Source organism: Rattus rattus, chromosome 17 (assembly GCF_011064425.1).
Source record: "Rattus rattus isolate New Zealand chromosome 17, Rrattus_CSIRO_v1, whole genome shotgun sequence".
Lineage (NCBI taxonomy): Eukaryota > Metazoa > Chordata > Mammalia > Rodentia > Muridae > Rattus > Rattus rattus.
The window spans coordinates 45,327,502-45,346,299 of NC_046170.1; the positions used below are offsets into that span (position 1 = coordinate 45,327,502).

Below are 18,798 nucleotides of genomic sequence, written 5' to 3' on the forward strand. Positions count from 1 at the left end.
CCTGACCCAGCCTAGAGTCATCAATCGGAGAAGAGAGTCTCAATATTGAGGTATTGCATGGATCAGCCTGGCCTGCAGCATGTCTGTTGGGGATTGTCTTCATTACTAACTGACATAGGAGTGTCAAGCCCACTAAAGGCAGCACCAGGCAGGCATGGTTGTGTAAGGAAGCTAGCTAAACGTGGACCTGGGAGAGAGAGCCAGCAAGCACCATTCCTCCAATGGTTTCCGCTTCAAGCTCTGTGGGAAACAGTCTAAGAACAGAGTCATGTGAGGGGAATTCTGAATGCTTGTGAGAAAACTCCAAGAAAACAAGACAAGAGTCTTGTGACCTCAGTTTCTTCAAGAGCATGGACTTTGTTCTTGGGATGTGTCTTTGTGTCCCTCTCGGGTGTATTGGATAAGGAGTGAGTTTACTTCAGCTGTTGTTCCTCATATGGTTGCTGTATGGAATAGCATGTTTTTGCCATGTGCAGCTTGTCTTTGCGACTGTATTATGCTTTTATTCAGGTGACTCTTCTTAACCTCAGGAGTATGAACCATCTGATGCGCCAGATAAAACTGACTCTTGCCTGAGACTTTAGCGGGCCTCAGCATTAGGTTCTGCTCTGGGTTCACACCGCAGACTAGAGTGGTTAAGTAAAGCTCTCTCCTACTTCAGTTCCTGCCCTGACTTCCCTCAGCAAGAGACCCGGCAGTGTAAGCCTAGTAAGTCCTTTCCTCTTCTAAGCTGCTTTTGGTCTGAATGTTTTTATCACTGTGACAGAAAGGAGATTGGGGCACTATCCATCAAAGATGGTGTCCCAGAGTCCTGTTCTCCTCGGCAGTCACAGAATGCACTCAGGGCATATCTGAGGGCATGGGTGCCACGTAAGAGCGTTCCACAGAAAAACCTAGACAGTTACAAGACACACAGTGTGCTGTCTGAGCTAGGGTCTGCTCCACGTGCACTGCCTCATGACAAGCGACCTTCTGAAACAAGAACGTGGAAAGAGCCAACATTATGCTCCAAGCACTGAGACAAATGGAGTTTTTATTTTTTATAAAGCCGTTTCAACTTCACACCTTTCCTCCAAGGTTTCTTGTTTGCTGCTCTAGTGATCTTCTGACCTTTCAAGTCAGTCCCCTAATTTTTCTCTCTCACGATATCGGTTAAATGGCTGACCAAGGCAGACGTGTGGGAAACCTTCCCTTCTACAGTATTGCTGTTCTGCATCTCCTCCCACCGTAACAGTGTATTTGGCCAGTGACTTCTCACCTTCCGTCAGAAGGCCAGGTCTGCAAATTACCAAGCGGATTCCCACCTGTAAATTCAGAACTAATTCTCATCTATGAAACCAGTGATTTAGCCTCACACCGCTCATGCTTGCAAGAACACGGGCAGCTTGGCGGTGGGACGTCTCTGATGCCCCACCTTTTGTATGATGAGGCACCTCTCGATAAATGCAGGAAGTGAGAGTAGGGTTGTTTCCCCTCTCCCCCGAAGTATGCATGATATTTGCTAAATGAAAGTGATCTGGAGCAATTTGTGAAGCTTGGAGCGCAGCGGTGAAGACCCTGGGATTTCCACTTCACGCTGAGCTCCTGTCACCTGAGGAGCATCATCAACCGCTCTTCTGCAGGGAGATGTTCAGACCCCCGATGTTTATCCGTGGCACCACTGTGGGCAGACCAAACCTCGTTTGCATCCCTGTCACTGAACACTTAGTGTCTGTGCGGAATGGATTTGAACAGGAAACCACCCTGGCTCCTCTCAGTATTCACGGGCTGTGACGTTGGATTCTGCAGCCTGCTCGGAGGAATCCCAATCAGTTCCAAAAACATTGTGATTCACATTAGTGTGAGCACAAACGGCCGTCCACTTACTGGGTGCCGAGTCTCCTGTAGTTGCTTATGGAGAAGGCATCAAGCGTGAGAGCGTTCAGGACTATGGCGGGATATAAGAGATACTTTTCGAAACACTGAAGCCACACGTAGAGTCTCTCGAACCACATTAGATGAGCGATATCTGAAAGAAATACAAAGCCCACTCTGAGTAGAAGCTCTTTCAGGTCAGTAGCACGTGCTCTTCCCTTGCAGCAGGCCGTGGTGGGCCAGGTCTCCATGATGACTGTCTCCCTCAGCTGAGAGTCTGCCCCGTCCACAGAGGACAGCACACAGGTCAGCACCCGTGTTTTCGAGACAACTGACTTCCTCAGGTATGATTTATGGGTGGTGAAACACAGTCATAGCCCATCCCATCACCCCTCCAGCCTCACAATATTTTACTTTCTCGGTCACGAAATCCTTTCTCTCTATAGCAAATTCTCTTCAAATAAGACAAATAAATGCCAAGCCTCCATATATAAATATTTATATATGGAGACTCGGCACTAATTATATATATTTGGATAAGGACAATAATCTTTATCTGGGGTTGGTAACAAAGGAAAACAAAAGATATGTCAGTCTCTACTAAAACAGGGAAAACCAAGTTCATAAAGGGTTATGGATACAGAGGAAGGAACATACCCTCCCCGCCGCTCCCCTCCTCTTCCCCCTCCCATCTGCCCTCCCCTCCTCTGCCTTCCGCTCCCTCTTCTCCCCTCCCTCCCCTTTCCCTTCCTCTCCTCTCCCCTCCTCCCCCTTCCATTCCCTTTCATCTCCTTTCCCATTTTAATCTCCCGAAAGATCAGCTGTTTAAATTTCTCTCTTTATAATTTTTTCCCCTGATTTCTCCGTTTATAAGAAATCAACAGTGTCAGATTGAGGCCATCATATCAGAAACGTTCAACCTGCTTCCGAAAACACATCGCAGAATTCTATCAACATTTGTCACCAGTTCGGAGAAACACGACAACCTTAAAGGGAGAGAGAGCCAAGCTGTGTCACCACAGCGCGTCACAGGAAACTGGGAAGCGCCATGGCTGGAGGGAGTAGGGAGCCATCTGGCCGGGGAAGGGTGTGCATGGCAGATCCTCAAAAACGTGTCATATTTACTTTTAGGAAATGGTATTTTCCACTGTGTGGCAACAAGAGTGGCTTGAGATGGGGCGAGGGGGAGGTGGGAGTCTTCCCACCGAGGCGACAGGGCCTTGCTGCAGACCATGATAAGAGAAGCCGGTGGCCATGGCCCTGTTACTCACTGAAGAAACAGAAAGCAAGAAATGTCAATGGGAACCTGGCCAGAGACGGCTCTGAACGCAACACCAGAGCTTGTCAAATATGTAAAAGTGGAATGATTTATTCAATGAGCCCCAACCATCCAAGCTGTGTGTGTGTGTGTGTGTGTGTGTGTGTGTGTGTCTGTGTCTGCATGTGTGGCTGCGTTTCTGTGTTATCTGTGTGTCTGTCTATGTATCTATGCATGTGTCTGAGTGTAGGTGAGAAACCACGGTCCCCACTGCTGCTCTAAGCCATGTGTCTAAGATGTTAGCATTTCAAGGAGATTCAGGGTAGTTTGGATGTGAATCGTCCCCACAGGTTCGTGCGTTTGCACACTTGGTCCCCATCTGGTGGTGCTTTTCTAGGACACTGCGGAACCTTTAGGAGTGTGGTAGTTAACCGGAAGTTGCCACTGTAGCTTGGGCCTTGAAGGAGATGACCACTTCTGGGCTCGGCCAGAGCTTGCTTCTCTCCTCTCCTTTCCTTTCCTTTCCTTTCCTTTCTTTTCCTTTCCTTTCCTTTCCTTTCCTTTCCTTTCCTTTCCTTTCCTTTCCCTCCCTCCCTCCCTTTCTTCCTTCCTTTCTTTCTCTCTTCCCTCCTTCCTCCCTCCCTCCTCTCTCTCTCTCTCTTTCTTTCTTTCTTTCTTTCTTTCTTTCTTTCTTTCTTTCTTTCTTTCTTTCTTTCTTTCGTTGTTCCCTCCCTCCCTCTCTATTTTTAAAGATGTATTTATCTTATGTAGATGAGTACAGCATTGAGTATGATTGATGAGGGCATTAGATCCCATGACAGATGGTTGTGAGCCACCATGTGGTTTCAGGGAACTGAACTTCTGGAAGAGCAGTCAGTGCCCTTAGCCTCCGAGACATCTCTCCAGCCCAGAGCTCCTTTCTTAAACTGGAGCGACAGAGAGGCCCTGTTATTAACTCTGCGTCCACAGTGTCTGAGCTGCTCCAGCCTCCCCACCACAGTGGACCGTGATCCTCTGCTTCTCCTTTCCATCGTGTTTGGTCACAGAGAGGAGAAAAGCAACTGCCAGGAGCCCACAGCCTGACTTTGCCCATCCCCCAAAAGGCCAGGCCACACAGACAGAGGTAAGGATGGTTGATGCCTGCACCTTACAGAATGCTGTCACCAGGCACATGATGCGTGGTGATGGCCGTGGAGGCGTTCCATGTCTCGCTTATGTGGGGAAAAAATTAACCTGAAGAACCAAATCCAAAATCAATAGACAGCATCTGAGACCTAGAGCTGAGGCTGTCCACCTGCCTCACTAGAACCCACCAGCCACCTGATACTTCTATCAGTAGAGTGCCTTGATTTACAACTGTGTTCTTACTGTAAAATCCTCAGGAATATTTACCACGTTTGCATATGCATTTAGGGGTAACCCAAGACGTTTGGGCCATGGTCCCACGTTTGGCTCTAGATTAAGATCTCTTCTTTTTTGGGGTTGGGGATTTAGCTCAGTGGTAGAGCGCTTGCCTAGGAAGCGCAAGGCCCTGGGTTTGGTCCCCAGCTCGAAAAAAAAAAGAACCAAAAAAAAAAAAAAAAAATCTCTTCTTTTTTAAGGTGAGAGTTAGGGGGTTTACTTTGCTGTTGCTGCTGCTGTTGTTGTTGTTGTTGAGTTAGGGTCTTCTCATGTAGCCCTAGCTGGCTCAGATCTCACTGTGAAGATCAGGATGGCCTTGAGCTCAGAGACATCGGCCTCCCCAAGTCTCCTGAGCACTGGGATTAAAGGCCCGAGCTGTCAAGGTTCTCTGACAACTGTGTTTGTGCAAAGTGTTTGCTTACTGTTTTATAGAGCCCTAGACATACACGCAAACATACAGTAAGGTGGAATGGAGGGAGAGAAAGGGAGGAAGGAGGGGGAAGGGGATGGAGGGAAGGGAGAAGAAGAAGGAAAGGGAGGGACAGATCATTACGGAACAGCAGAGTTGAAGTGGGTCTGAGATCTCCCAGCTGCCAAGCTGTGAGGTCAGGGTCTGTTTACTTACCTTCTGATGGAAAATTAATTTCATTTTAATTCCTGCCTGTCTCAGGATCCCGCCAACCTCAGTAATGTATTCTAATGAGATGCTTCGAGCTCTGGGCCTGCAGATCACACCGTGAATGTTTATGTTGGGGGCAGACAGGGGCGCATCGAAATTGACCAGCGATAGAGAAGGATGATTACACAAAAGCCCAAGTCCTGAGTTCTGAGATTTTAACTCGATCCTTTCTTGTGAGACAAGCAGAGAAAGCTAATAATAAGATAAGCTAGCAAATGAGATAACATGACAAACGTGTGTCCTCGGTCCCCATATCGTCTCTGCAGTCATACACGGCACAGTGAAAAATAAAAGCTGCATGATCGTATTTTATAACTGCCTCTTTGGAACATCCTGGATATGCAAAGAGGCCATAAAAACACATTACCGGAGAATTGTTCTTCCTCTTTTCCTCAGAATATGAGGCCCCATGAGCGAGAGAATGCAAAATAATGACGCCATTTACAAGTTTATGGCTGCTCACTGCAGTTCGATGCTTTAAATTTTCTTAAAGGGTTTTCAGGTTGTGTTTTGCTTAGGTGCCCGTGGGACTACAATGGTCTTCCCAATGATTAAAAATTAATCAGGAACCCTCAGGATGCTGTCGAGGTTTGTAAACCCATCTCCTATTCTGATCAGGATCCAGCAGAGGCTGGAAGGTTTGAGGCTCTCTGCTCCGGGCATTGAGGGGGTCACCCCTGAGGCATCTGTGCTGGAGAAACCCTACTGAGTGGAATGAACATCGGGGGTTAGCAAATGGCCATGGACCATCTGTGATCTACAGGTACCCCTGCTCTCTTTGTCCTTCTGGGCTGGAACTATGGCTGTAAAGTCCTTCCAAGTGACACACGTGCTACCCTTCCATTCTCCATAATGGCTGCACTTACATCCCAGGGCTGCTCTGCCCTTGGACCCTGCCCAGCATAATCTCAAAGTTCATGACCTTTCTTTTCTCCCATAACCTCATCCTGCTTCAGGGCTTCCTGTGACCCATCCCATGCCTGGAGGTCTCTTCCTCTCCTGTGAGGCTGACTGACCTCCTCTTCGGGTCTGTTTAGTGTCCCCTCACATCTGAATTAGGACTCTCTGCTGATGATGAAGGGGAGCCACAGCTGTACCACACAGCACTCTGTCCTTTCTCTGTGATGGCCGCCCAGTGACAGGGAAGATGCGAGGTCTAGTTAGGCACCTGACAAAGGAGGCAACCTGGCAGATCAAAGTGGGGGGGAGGATGTGGGGGTGTCCTTCCAGGGGGACCGCCTGCCTGGTGGGTCAGGATAAAATCCTAAGCCCTGCGATGCTCTGTCTTCTGCTTTGGAAGTGCACTCCGGACTGTCTTTGGCATGCGCTGGGTACTTTACATTTTTGATGGAGCAGGCTTGACACCGTGGCAAACTTTCAAACACATAAAAGGCTGAAGAGCAATAGGAGGGACTGACATGTTTACATACGTGGTATGCACACACACACATATACAGACATACATACATACCATGTATATATACATATACACACATATATACATATACACATACATATATACATACATGTATATACATATATACATACACACACAGACACACACACACACACAGACACACACACAAACAGACATACACGGATGCATATGAATGCAGAGGCCAGAAAAGATATCAGATCCCCTGGAGCAGAACTTGCAAGCAGTTGTGAGCCAGCAACAAAGGTTCTTTGCAGAGCACTGTGCATTTGTCTACTTGAAACAAGCTACAGGACCTCAACTAATGGAACACACCCAGGAGACCTGGCTGTAGCCACACCTGTAGGGCATGTTCTCACATAGCGATGGATGGGGGAAGGGCCCAGCCCATTGTGGGTGGTGTCACCCCTGGGCTCTGTGTGGTATAAGAAAGCAGGCTGAGCAAGCCATGAGGAGCGAGCCAGTAGGCAGCACCCTCCACGGCCTCTGCATCAGCTCCTGCCTCCAGGTTCCTGCCCTGCTTGAGTTCCTGCCCTCGTGGCTTTGGTAATGAACTGTTAAATGGAACTCAGAGTGGAGTTAACCCCTCCCTCCCCGAGCTGCTTTCAGGCATGGTGTTTCACCACAGCAACAGAGACCCTAAGGCAACAGCCACATTCATCTTTTTCCTTCTTTCCTCCCCCCCTTCCTTCATTTTGACGACACTTAAAATCCTTACAGCACCAAGAATTCATTTGATACAAAGTCCTCCTTTTAAGATTTCTGCCCACACCCTAGTGCTAACGGAATCTGCCCTTATAATTTGCATCTGTGTGGGGACAGCACGGCTCCTTCAGGAGGTGGGGGTTCTGCTTGAAGAAGAGCACCGCCAGCCTAGGAATGGGCTTTTGGGGGTGCCACCAGACCCCTGGTTCCAGCTTTGCCATTTTTTTTTTTGTCCTGGTCCTCCCTGATGTGAACAGCCTCTGCTTCATTCCCCTACCAGCATGAACTGAACTGTTCTGATAGGCCATCCCTGCTGTGGAAGACTGAAAGCCCTGGAACTGTGAGTCCCTAAAACCTTTCCTCCCTAAGTTTGCATTCTATAGACCCTTTCTCCTTAGGGTGCAGATGACAGCTCATCCTCACTGCAGTGACAGCTTACAACTGTCACCTCTGCCGCTCAGTCCTTCTGGCCCCTGGCACGGGAAGATGAGGGTCTCAGACAACCAGAGAGGCCAGAGGAGGGGCGTGAGAAGCCTCGTTCGTAAGGCGACAGATAAGCAAGTCAGGTACACCCAAGGCACAGAACAAACACTGTAGCATTATTTAGAAGAATTACGTAAATCAACAGGCTATCCAAGAGGAAGTGATTTTTCTTGGAAAGGAGGCATCAGAGATGGGAGGGGTCGGGCTGACAGGAAGCTGCTGCTTTTCACGACGGTTTGCTCTATTTGATTTCCACACTCTCAGTCACTCTGACAGACGTGAAAGATGCGTGAGAGAACGTGGCATCCCTCCGAGTCATGTCTGTGCTATGCAGAGACCAGTCAGCCTGCAACGGGGACCAGCTTCGCTACAGTGCAAGGTAGTTCTCACGCAGAACTACAAGTCTGGGACTTGTTACTAAATCACTAATAGCACATTTATATATATATATATATATATATATATATATATATATAATATGTGTATATATATTGCTATTTAAATGAGATTCTCAGTTGATGTGTTTTATAATTTACATACTATAATTTACATAATGTAATCCTCACTCGTTTTATTCTAATGCATGGAAAAATGAACGTCTAAAGGTTTCCCCACTGGCATGCTTCTCAGGGTGTTCTTTTACCTGCCCTCTACCTCCAGAGGTTTCCTTGTACACACCAGCCTGCAGGGACCCTCCCTTCCTTCTTTACAAAGCAATGGGCAATTTGTTCATTTAGCCAACATTTACTGAATCGCACCAGGTACCAGATTCAGCACTCCTGTTACGGAGTCCCGTGTGTTTCCTAGTTCATCTGAATATCCATCCACAATGACTAACATTCATTGTCAACTTGAGTGGCAGGGGACATGAGCCTCTGGGCACAGCTGTGAGGGACGATCTAGATCAGGTTAATTGAGGTGAGAAACCCTCTTTAATTATGGACGACGCCCTTCCACGGCCTCGGGTCCAGGCTGAAGGAACAGGAGAAAGCTGAATGCTGGCATTGGTTTGTCTCTGCTTTCTGACCATGGATGCCATGTGATCAGCTGTCTCTAGCCCCTGCAGGTCAGACCTTCCCTGATGAGATGAACTGCTCCTTCAAATGGAGAACCCAAACAAATCTTCTCTCATTAAGTTTCTTTGGTTAGGTATTTTTGCTGCAGGAAGAAGGGCGAGAACATCCATCCTCCGCCTGCAGGTGTCACTGTTGCTTCAGTTGTCAACTGGACAACCCCCCCAAGGGACCCACTTGTCAACTGGACACCCCCAAGGGACCCTCTTGTCAACTGGACATTCCTGAGGGACCCTCTTGTCAACTGGACACCACCAAGGGACCCTCTTGTCAACTGGACATTCCTGAGGGACCTTCTTGTCAAATGGACATCCCCAAGGGACCCTCTTGTCAACTGGACATTCCTGAGGGACCCTCTTGTCAAATGGACACCCCCAAGGGACCCTCTTGTCAACTGGACATTCCTGAGGGACCCTCTTGTCAAATGGACACTCCCAAGGGACCCTCTTGTCAACTGGACATTCCTGAGGGACCCTCTTGTCAACTGGACACCCCCAAAGAACCTGCTTGTCAACTGGACATCCCCGAGAGACCCTCTTGTCAACTGGATACCCCCAAAGAACCTGCTTGTCAACTGGACATCCCCGAGAGACCCTCTTGTCAACTGGACACCCCCAAAGGACCCTCTTGTCAACTGAAAACTCCCAAGGGACCCTCTTGTCAACTGGACACCCCCAAAGGACCCTCTTGTCAACTGAACACTCCCAAGGGACCCTCTTGTCAACTGGACACCACTGAGAGACCCTCTTGTCAACTGGACATTCCTGAGAGATACTCTTGTCAACTGGACACCCCCAAAGGACCCTCTTGTCAACTGGACACTCCCAAGGGACCCTCTTGTCAACTGGATACCCCAAAGGACCCTCTTGTCAACTGGACATTCCTGAGAGACCCTCAATGAGGAACTGTCTCCAGTATACTGGCCTGTGGTAAGTCTGAGGGGACATTCTCTTGATGGATGACTGATGCGGGTGGCTGGGCAGCCCATCATGGGCTGGTGTCCTGGTGCTCTAAGAAAGCAGGCTGAGCAAGCCAGGAAGCAACACTCCTCCATGGCCTCTGCTTTCAATTCTTGACCCAATTCCCCTCTGTGAAGGGGCAGGACCTGAAAGTCAAGGTAAACCCTTTCCATCCCAACTCGCTTTTTGTCCTGGTGTTTACCACGGCAGCAGAAAGCAAAGGACAGAACTTCTCCACAAGCCGTCTATGACATGGGCCATGGACCCTTACCGAGGTGCCTCTCCTGTCTACCCCTTTAGATCTTGGTAAAATGGCAACAATTTGAGCTCAAGTAGCACATGGAATCGCTGAGGTTAAATAGCACACCAGCCTGGTGCTGTGGCCGGACTCTTCTTCGGGGAGGAGCTGTGGGAACTGGAGCCTGGGTTGTGAGCGTTCGTTTCTCCTCCGAAGGTAAAGGTTTCAGACACAGTTCCTTGCTCATCACTCCTTCTCCATCTTAAACGGTTCGCAGTCCAGGCAGCTTCTGGTTCCAGCCAGAGCCATCCCCTGCCTACCACAGGCTCTCCGTGCTGGACGGTGCTGCCACTAATCCTACCATATCTTCCTTCCCTCTTCTGACCTTTTCCTGACCTCCCCTTTGTCATCATAAGATGCCAAAGTCTCTAAATCCAGAGCCTCCTGGAGTCCTTTGGTGCCTCCGCCCACCCCGTGCACAACCGAACTCTAGTTGTAACCAAAGGTCACAGTGAGCTGACCGTGTGCACCCAGCAGCTCTAGGCAGTTTCAATGCCTTAGTATTTACTGGGAATTCATTTTGAATGTCTGAAAGTAGGACCAGGTCATTTGTTCTTCCGTCTGTTCATGCGTGTGGGGCAGGAAACTGCAGGGCAGGAAACTGCAGAGCAGAGGGGCTTACGGAGTTTTACCCAATTTACATTTTAATTTTTTTTTATGTAGAGGCAATTTTTTTTTATGTATCTACCCATGTAGATACAGCTACTGTCTACACAAAGCGAGTTTGTGGAAACTCAAGAATCCAGGGCCGGGTAGCTAATGTTCGAGTATGGAGTGGTTCTCTCCTCAGTGACCAGTCACTGTGACCAGAATTGTAACCGTCAAGCGTGAGCAACAGATGCTAATCTCCCTATGAAACCAATGAGCAGTGACTACGCTAACAGGACTTTATAGCTAATTTGACAGACGTCCTCTCCAGTTCCACCTGAGTGGCCTGTTTTGTGAGACGCCTAGACTCCGCTCTTGTAACTATGGGCAAACGCACAGTCAACCCCGCTGCCTCCGAAGAGTGCAGCACTGTGGCACCAATCGCACTCACGGGCAGAGCTGCACACTTGGGTCACAAGACGGACACCCACCGCATTGCTGTCCCTCCCAAGACTGGGACACTGACCTCTTGCCTCCCGCTGCTGGTACTCCTTACTCTTGAGCACAGGGTGGGAAATCCACATCCAGGGGTGGTGCTTCCGGAGCTGAGGGAGCAGGTGGTGTGTGATGAGCCCCACGGTGCCCGCCAGGGCAAAGAGCACGATGCTGAGAAAAGGCTGTGGGGAGGGGGAGGTCAACGGTCAACACAAACACACTCTTGAGTAATGCAGGCATCTGCCATCACGCCTTCCCTCCTGTGTTTTTTTTTTTTGGCCTGTGCATGTCATGTATGTGCAGGTACACATGCACACACATGCATGAAAAGGTCAGCGGATAATCTTGGATGTCATTCCTCAGGTCCCATTTGTCATCTCGGTTTTCTGAGACAGTCTCTCACTGGCCTGGAATTCACTCAGTAGTCCAGGCTAGCTGGAAGGCTTGTAAGGCCACCAGGGTACTGACTGAGCCTGCCCCCTACCCCTGCCCTCTCATAGGAAGACCTGTGTGCTGAGAACTGCTATGAACAAGGTGGGGGAGTGACCCCTGGAAGAGACTGGGAGAATTCTGCCCCCGGCATCACACCCCACATTGTCTCTTTTCAAAAGTAGAGACCAGCACACTCAGCTGATAGAGCAGTCCTGGGAGGATGTGGCCGTGGTGGACGTCCCTTGTTTGTGACAAGGCAACAATATTCTGTAAGAACTGTAAGGCAGGATACCATGTAGCCTCTGCTTAGATTGTTCTCAGTATATATATATATATATATATATATATATATATATATATATATATGTATGTATGTATGTATGTGTATGTATATGTATATGTATATGTATATGTATATATTTGTGTGTGTGTGTGTGTCTCCAAATAGCCATCACTGTGGCTTAGTCCAGATACAGTGACTTCTCCCTCTACTGATGGAGGTCTGGTGTCTGTTCCCAGCCTGTCACACTGACAACTGTCCGTGATTACAAACTGTTCATCACTCTTAGAGACAAAATGACTCCCCCAGGGAGAGGAAGTGACACACAGAAAGGTGACCCAGGATGTGGCTCTCAGTGTGTGTGTTCCTTGAGGCTCTCCCCTGACTCCTCTACCCTTCTGTGCTCTCATTCCATGCTTAGCTTCCATCAAGAGAACAGCAAGGGGTGCAGAGCCTTGGGGCCCAGAGCCTTGGGGTATAGAGCCTTGGGGTGCACAGCCTTGGGGACACCTACCCGTAAGGACAGGAAGACAGTGCTGGCACTGACTGCAAAGGAGAGGACAGCAGCTGCGGAGCAGATGACGAGGTCCGATCTCAGGACGTCCTTCTAGGAAGAGAAGATTGGCTGTGAGGTCAGCTCTGTGTGGCTTCCTCCTGGCGCTTGCCAGGTGAGTCAGTGGCAGGGTGCTGACCCTCTGCACTGCTCACTAAGACACCCCAGAGCTAAGCTAAGTACACTAGCTTAGTCGCCGGCTCCCACTGTGGACGTCTCCGGGAAAGGGAGGTAGGTATGGTGCTTGTGGATTAACATACATGCGCTATTGTGGAGAGAACATGCATGTCTACACATGAGAGGCCTACGGTTCCTTCCCACAAACTCGGACGGGATACTGAGTCCCCACAGACCTTTCGAAGTCCCGCAACTCAGACTCTCACAAAGCAGGGCTGATGCTAACCAGTCTCGACGCGGTCCCGGGTGGCCTCGGGTGTCAACATGCATCCTGGAGACACCAGACAGAAGCCTTGCACACATTTACAGGTTGGACTATGCTATACACTTCCATTCAACCATCAGATCCATAAACAGACAGACAGACAGACAGACAGACAGCTACTTCAGTACACACAGCATGGGAATGTAAGGTTAGTGTCACCCGCCAGGCTTCCTTTTGTTGATCTTAAAATGTAAACAATGTGTGCTAGCGTGATGCCTGTGTTAACATGTAAAGCTGGACAGGCAGTAGGAACAATAAAGAGAATACAGACACCGACCAATGGGTGTGAAGTGGTCAGATTGAACCCATGTAGAGAAGGTGGTTTAGGAAGACCTCGGTCCCCACACCGTCTCTTGTCATACACTCAATGTATCTGTTCTGAACTACCTCTTGGAAGTCAGTGAGTACTGAGAATGTGGGAGGAATTAAAGTGATAATGCACTACCCAATTCTCCATCTGCTGCTGCAGCCTGTGGTAGGGTAATTTGCCCTCACACTATTGAGGGAAGTTAAGATGGAACTGAAGCGACCATGCTAAGCAGAAATCATGGAGAAACATTGTTGCTGGCTCACTTATAAGCTTATGCTTAGTTAGCTTTCTTGTACAGCCCCAGCCCACCTGCCTAGGGAATGTTGCTGCCCACAGTGGGCTAAGCCCTCTTATGTTGATTAACAAGACAGGCTCATAGGCCAATCTGATCTAGGCAAGTCCTCGATCTACGCTCCCTTCTCAGGTGACCTTGAGCTGTGTCAGGTGGACGATTAAAGCTAGCTAGAACCATGATTTGAGATTTGACTTAGCTTTATTTCAGGAGCCCAGAGGAATCTGTCTAGACCTTGTTGTCATTGCTCACACTTGCAAAGCACCAGGCCTCCCAGAGGGCAAGTCCGCCATTTATAGCATTTTCTGACTGTAAAGATTGTTAGCTTTTTCCTGTTTTTCTCTGGCATGAGTTTATGTCATTCAAAATCACTACATAGTTCTTCACAGGGAAGAATGCTTTACCAAGTAATATGATTCAAAACTGTGTCATATTTAATTGACTGATTTTTCTGTTTGAAGAGTAAACAGGCATCGGTTTGAGTGTGGGGCAGGTAAGTCTGGAGGGCAACCATTCTCCTACTCTTAGAGGGAGGGCAAATGTGAATGAAAATTATTTCAATTCTCTTCCCAAGCTGGATGGCATGTTAGAACAGTACTGCAACTAACTAATCATGTAATTAGAGGCAGGCTCTCATATTCCAGGCTGGATTTGAACCTGCTTTATAGCTGAGGATGATCTTGAACCCCTCTCTACCTTACACATTCACACAGCATTGTTGAGGTATCATTGATGTATTTAAAATGGAAAGTCTGAAGGGGTTTTAAGATTTATTCATTTTTATTCCATGTGTACAAAGGTTTTTACCTGCATGTTGGCACACTAGTGCCCCTGCAGGCCACAAGACAACCTGGGTCCTCTGGAACACTTGTGAGCAGCCATGTGGGAGCTGGGACTTGAACCTGGATCCTCTGCTAGAGCAGCCAGTGCTCTTAACCATTAAGCTATCTCGCCAGTTGCAGAGTGATGAGTTTTGACACAGCCTACCTCCAGAAGGGCATCATCACTGAATGATAATTTAATGATTTAAATGTAAATTAGCAGCATATTTATTGGCTCTGGGGTTTCCTTTCTGGTGTTTGCCCACTCTATCCTTCTCTTCGCACTGATCTCTGCTCCACGTTTATGATCTGATCTCATTTTCAGAACGCTATACACAGAAAATCATATTGTAGGTCTGGCTTCTATTTTTCAGTCTGGCTTCTTTTGGTTCAGTCTTAGTCACTGTTCTGTTGCTGTGAAGAGATACCATGACCCAGGCAACGCTCATGAAGAACATGCTGGCTTACAGTTTTAAAGAGCCAGTCTATGATCATCATGTCGGGAAGCAGACAGGCATGGTGCTGGGGCAGCAGCCAAGGGGGTTTGTATCCTTCTCCACAGTAGCAGGCAGAGAGAGGCATGGCCTTTTGGAACCTCAGTGCCTACCTCCGGTGACACACATCCTTTAGCAATCACACCTCCAAACAGTTCGTCACTGGGGAGCGAGCCTTCCAATACATAAGGCTAGGGGACCGGCTTTTATTAAACCACCGCACACAGTACAGTTCTCCCGGTATCTGTTCCAGGTTACTGTCTACCAGTCGATTCCTCTTTGTTGCTGGGGAGGATTCTTCTGCACGGTGTGCTCCTGCGTGTTTATTCACATGTGGACATGCATTTGAATGTGCTCCCGGTTTTGACTGTCCTATATAAAACGGCAGTGAATATTCATGATGTGTGTCTCCAGACACGAGTGCTCTCTTTCCTTGTGTAAATATCTGGGTTATAAGGGACGCTGGGGTTTAGCTTTTTTTAAAAAAAAAAATTCTAAACTGTTTTTTGAAAATTATGATAATCCTGCTGCATTCTGGGTGTGCGTCCTGGACATTCCACAGTCTCTGAAGGACGGTTTAGTTTTAACCATAGGGTCGGCTGGGCAGTCAAATAATCACACACCCCCAATATTCTGTGCCCTGTTTTTGTTATGCCCCTCCTTTATCATTTAAATCACAAGCCACGATTTGCTAATTTATGACGCAGTAATGAATTCCTGTGTGTGAGTGTGTATGTCTGTGTGTGTCTGTGTATGAGTGTGTGTGTCTGTGTTTATGTGTGTGTCTGTATGTGAGTATGTATGTCTGTGTGTATGTGTCTGTGTGTGTGAGTATGTATGTCTGTATGTATGTGTCTGTGTGAGTGTGTGTCTGTGTGTGTGTCTGTGTGTGTCTCTGTGTGTGTGTCTGTGTGTGTGTATGTGTCTGTGTGTGTCTGTGTGTGAGTGTGTATGTGTCTGTGTGTGTTTGTATGTCTGTGTCTCTGTGTGTGTCTGTGTGTGTTGTTGTTGAAACTCTCCCTTCCTAAGCAGTTGACATCATAATGGCTGGTAGGAAGGAAGGAAGGTAAGAGACAGGGGTCTACAGGCCTTCCAGTTCCTTTCTCTCAGCTCTGGGTTTACAATTCACTGGGGTGGGCTTTTAAGGATGGTGGGACACAGTGGTCCAATTTTAGTTATTGTAAATGCTTGAGTTTTAAGATTTATTTATTTTTATTTATCTTATGTATATGAGTACACTGCAGTTGTCTTCAGACACACCAGAAGAGGGCATCAGATCCCATTACAGATGGCTGTGAAGCCACCACGTTGTTGCTGGGAATAGAACTCAGGACCTCTGGAAGAGCAGCCAGTGCTCTTAACCACTGCCATCCCTCCAGCGCCAAGGTTTATTTTTAAATTTTCATTTATGTGCATCTCTGTGAATGTGCCGCTTATGTGCAGGTTCCCACAGAGGCCAGAAGTCAGTGCTGGGTCCTCTGGAGCTGAGGTCACAAGAATGCATGAGCCACCAGATGTGGCCCAGGGAACCAGACTTAGGCTCCTCTGGAAGAACAGCTACTGCCCTTCACGGCTGAGGCACCTCTCCTCTGCGGAGGTCACCTCTAACTAACCTCATCAAGCATTTACACGGTTCACTTGTTCACAAACGTTTTTCGGATCCCCGCAAATCAGGATTTCTATTGCAGTTAAGAGCAGTAGGGTGGGTGTTCCCATCATTCTGGGCAGCCAGGACAGCTACACTGACCTCCTCACCTTCATCCTCACCCTGAGAAGGTGGGCCTCAGTGTTTCAGACCCTCTGCCTCACAGCCCCAGAAATGTTTCTCTCCGCTGTGTCAAAGATGAAGACAGAGGCTAAGATCCCCCGGTACCCTTGAACAGAGAGCTGCCTGCTCTGTTTACTCCACTCCTTTAGCTGCCCAAATTTATCCTCACTCTGTTGTTTTTAGCAAGAGCAGAGGCACATTTGATTCAGATTGTTTTGCTTTTAATCAGCAGGTCTGCTTGGATAGTTGATCTGCCCCAGTGCGGGGTGGACTTCCTCCTCTCTGCCAACCCACTTTCCTGTCTTCCCGAAACTCTCTAATCGCTTTGTGACACAGCCTGGTGTCCAGTGAAGGATTAGCGCTAAAACTCTTTCTCTCTCCCACTGCTGGACGCCGCACACTGGATAATCGACTCTTGATTGCGACACTCAGTTTTCACACAGTGCATGCTCGTGACTGACGAGTCCTTCCTGGCTTCCTCAGATCTGCTAATCCCACCCTGATCTTGGACGGGTCTTTCTTTCTCTTTTTTCTCATGATTCAGCCTTTTTAAAAATAGACTCTTAAGTCTCAAAGCAATAATCTCACTTTTTTTTGTCTCTCTCTTTCGAGTCTTCCTTAAGCTACGAGCTGCTGTTTTTCTAAATAGACTTTACGATCATTTTGCCAAAGCTGTGAATTTGATTCCTTTGGGAATGTTTTTGAACTGCATTGAGCATAAAAAATATTGTGGAAGGCTCGGCAGTTTATAAACCTCACTCTTCCCACCCACAGCTGGGGGAGGGCGTCTGTCCCCCTCTGTAAAGAGGGCTTCGTTTACATCCATCTTGACAGGCTGCCTCCTTTTACCTCCCTGTCACATCTGGGAGCGTTCAGCCCATGGTCCCATTCTTCTTTCCCATGTCGGGAGCTGGGCTGGGCTCTGGCTTTGCTGTCCTAGGTTATTTGGCGATGTTGATGTGCCCCTGCGTTCTAAGTTTTCTTTTCTCTGCTGGCATCTGCGGATGCCCCTGGCAACCATAATTGACTCTAATAAGATTTGCTGTGTGTTCTCCTCACACAGGGCACCTGAGCTACATTTGCCCTTCTTTCGAGCATTCTACAGGGATAATCCACGGTGATAATGTCCCCTTCCTTAATGATAAATGTATGCATGTTTAATAAAAAGATACAGGGGTTGGGGATTTAGCTCAGCGGTAGAGCGCTTGCCTAGGAAGCGCAAGGCCCTGGGTTCGGTCCCCAGCTCCGAAAAAAAAAAAAAAAAAAAAAAAAAAATAAAAAAAAAAAATAAAAAGATACATTTCTTCTCAGTATATTAAGCATTTAAAATTTATTGTGGGGGGAGTATGCATGTATGTGTTTGTATGTACGTGTTTGCATATGTGTTCCTATGTGTGTGTATGTGTGTGTGTGTGCGTGTGTGTGTAAGCTAAATGTCAACTGTCAACTTCAGGAGTCATTTCTCCTCAGCCATCTAATCTGTTTTGCTATTGTTGTTTTGTTTTTGTTTTTGTCTTTGTTTTTGTTTGACACAGAGTCAGTCACTGGTCTGGATCTTACCAAGTAAGTCAAGCTGGCTGTCTAGCAAGTCCCAGGGACCAGTCTGTCTCCATCTCCCCAGAGTGTGCATGGGGCCGGGATTACAAGTGCAGAGCTCACACCCAGGTTCTATATGTCGGTTCTGGGGACCAAACTCAGGTTCTCATGCTTGTGCCTCACAAACTGGGCCACCCACCTCCCTAGCCGTACCGAGGCACTGTTGGCAGGACTTCACGCCTCTCCCCTGAAAGAAGCGTAAGGAAGTATTGCAACACTGCAGAGCCTGAAGATTTAGCCAGAGAGGGAATCAGAAAACTCTAGATGCTGTAACAAATAGTCTAGAAGTTGTCTGAATTTTATACACACTAATAAGAGGCTTTTGAGAAATAACATGTTGGTCTGTACTAAATGAATGCAATGTAAACTTGACCATTGAGAGTGAACATGGAAAGAGCTATGCACACAAGGTGCATGGGGAGGGCCGTGTGCACAAGGCTTAGAGAAAGAGAACATTGCAAACCATGAGGACCAAACTCTAATCTTCTTTACTTACAGGGTAAATTTTGAGGGTGGGGTCTGTGTGCACAACCCGTCCCACTTTGCTCCTGCAGAAACCCACAAGCCTGATGGCATCTCCTT

The 18,798-nt window shown here is 47.9% G+C and overlaps 1 protein-coding gene across 1 annotated transcript in view; it reads right to left on the reverse strand.

Moving 5' to 3' along the window:
* Positions 1-18,798, reverse strand: part of Pcnx2 (pecanex 2) — a 150,676-nt gene that overhangs the window by 59,240 nt on the left and 72,638 nt on the right. Inside the window, exons 18-20 of the mRNA XM_032887445.1 lie at positions 12,455-12,547; positions 11,260-11,410; positions 1,867-2,008 (exon numbers count right to left, since the gene is read on the reverse strand). Coding sequence (XP_032743336.1) covers positions 1,867-2,008; positions 11,260-11,410; positions 12,455-12,547 — 386 coding nt within the window. The remainder of the gene's footprint in view (positions 1-1,866; positions 2,009-11,259; positions 11,411-12,454; positions 12,548-18,798) is intronic.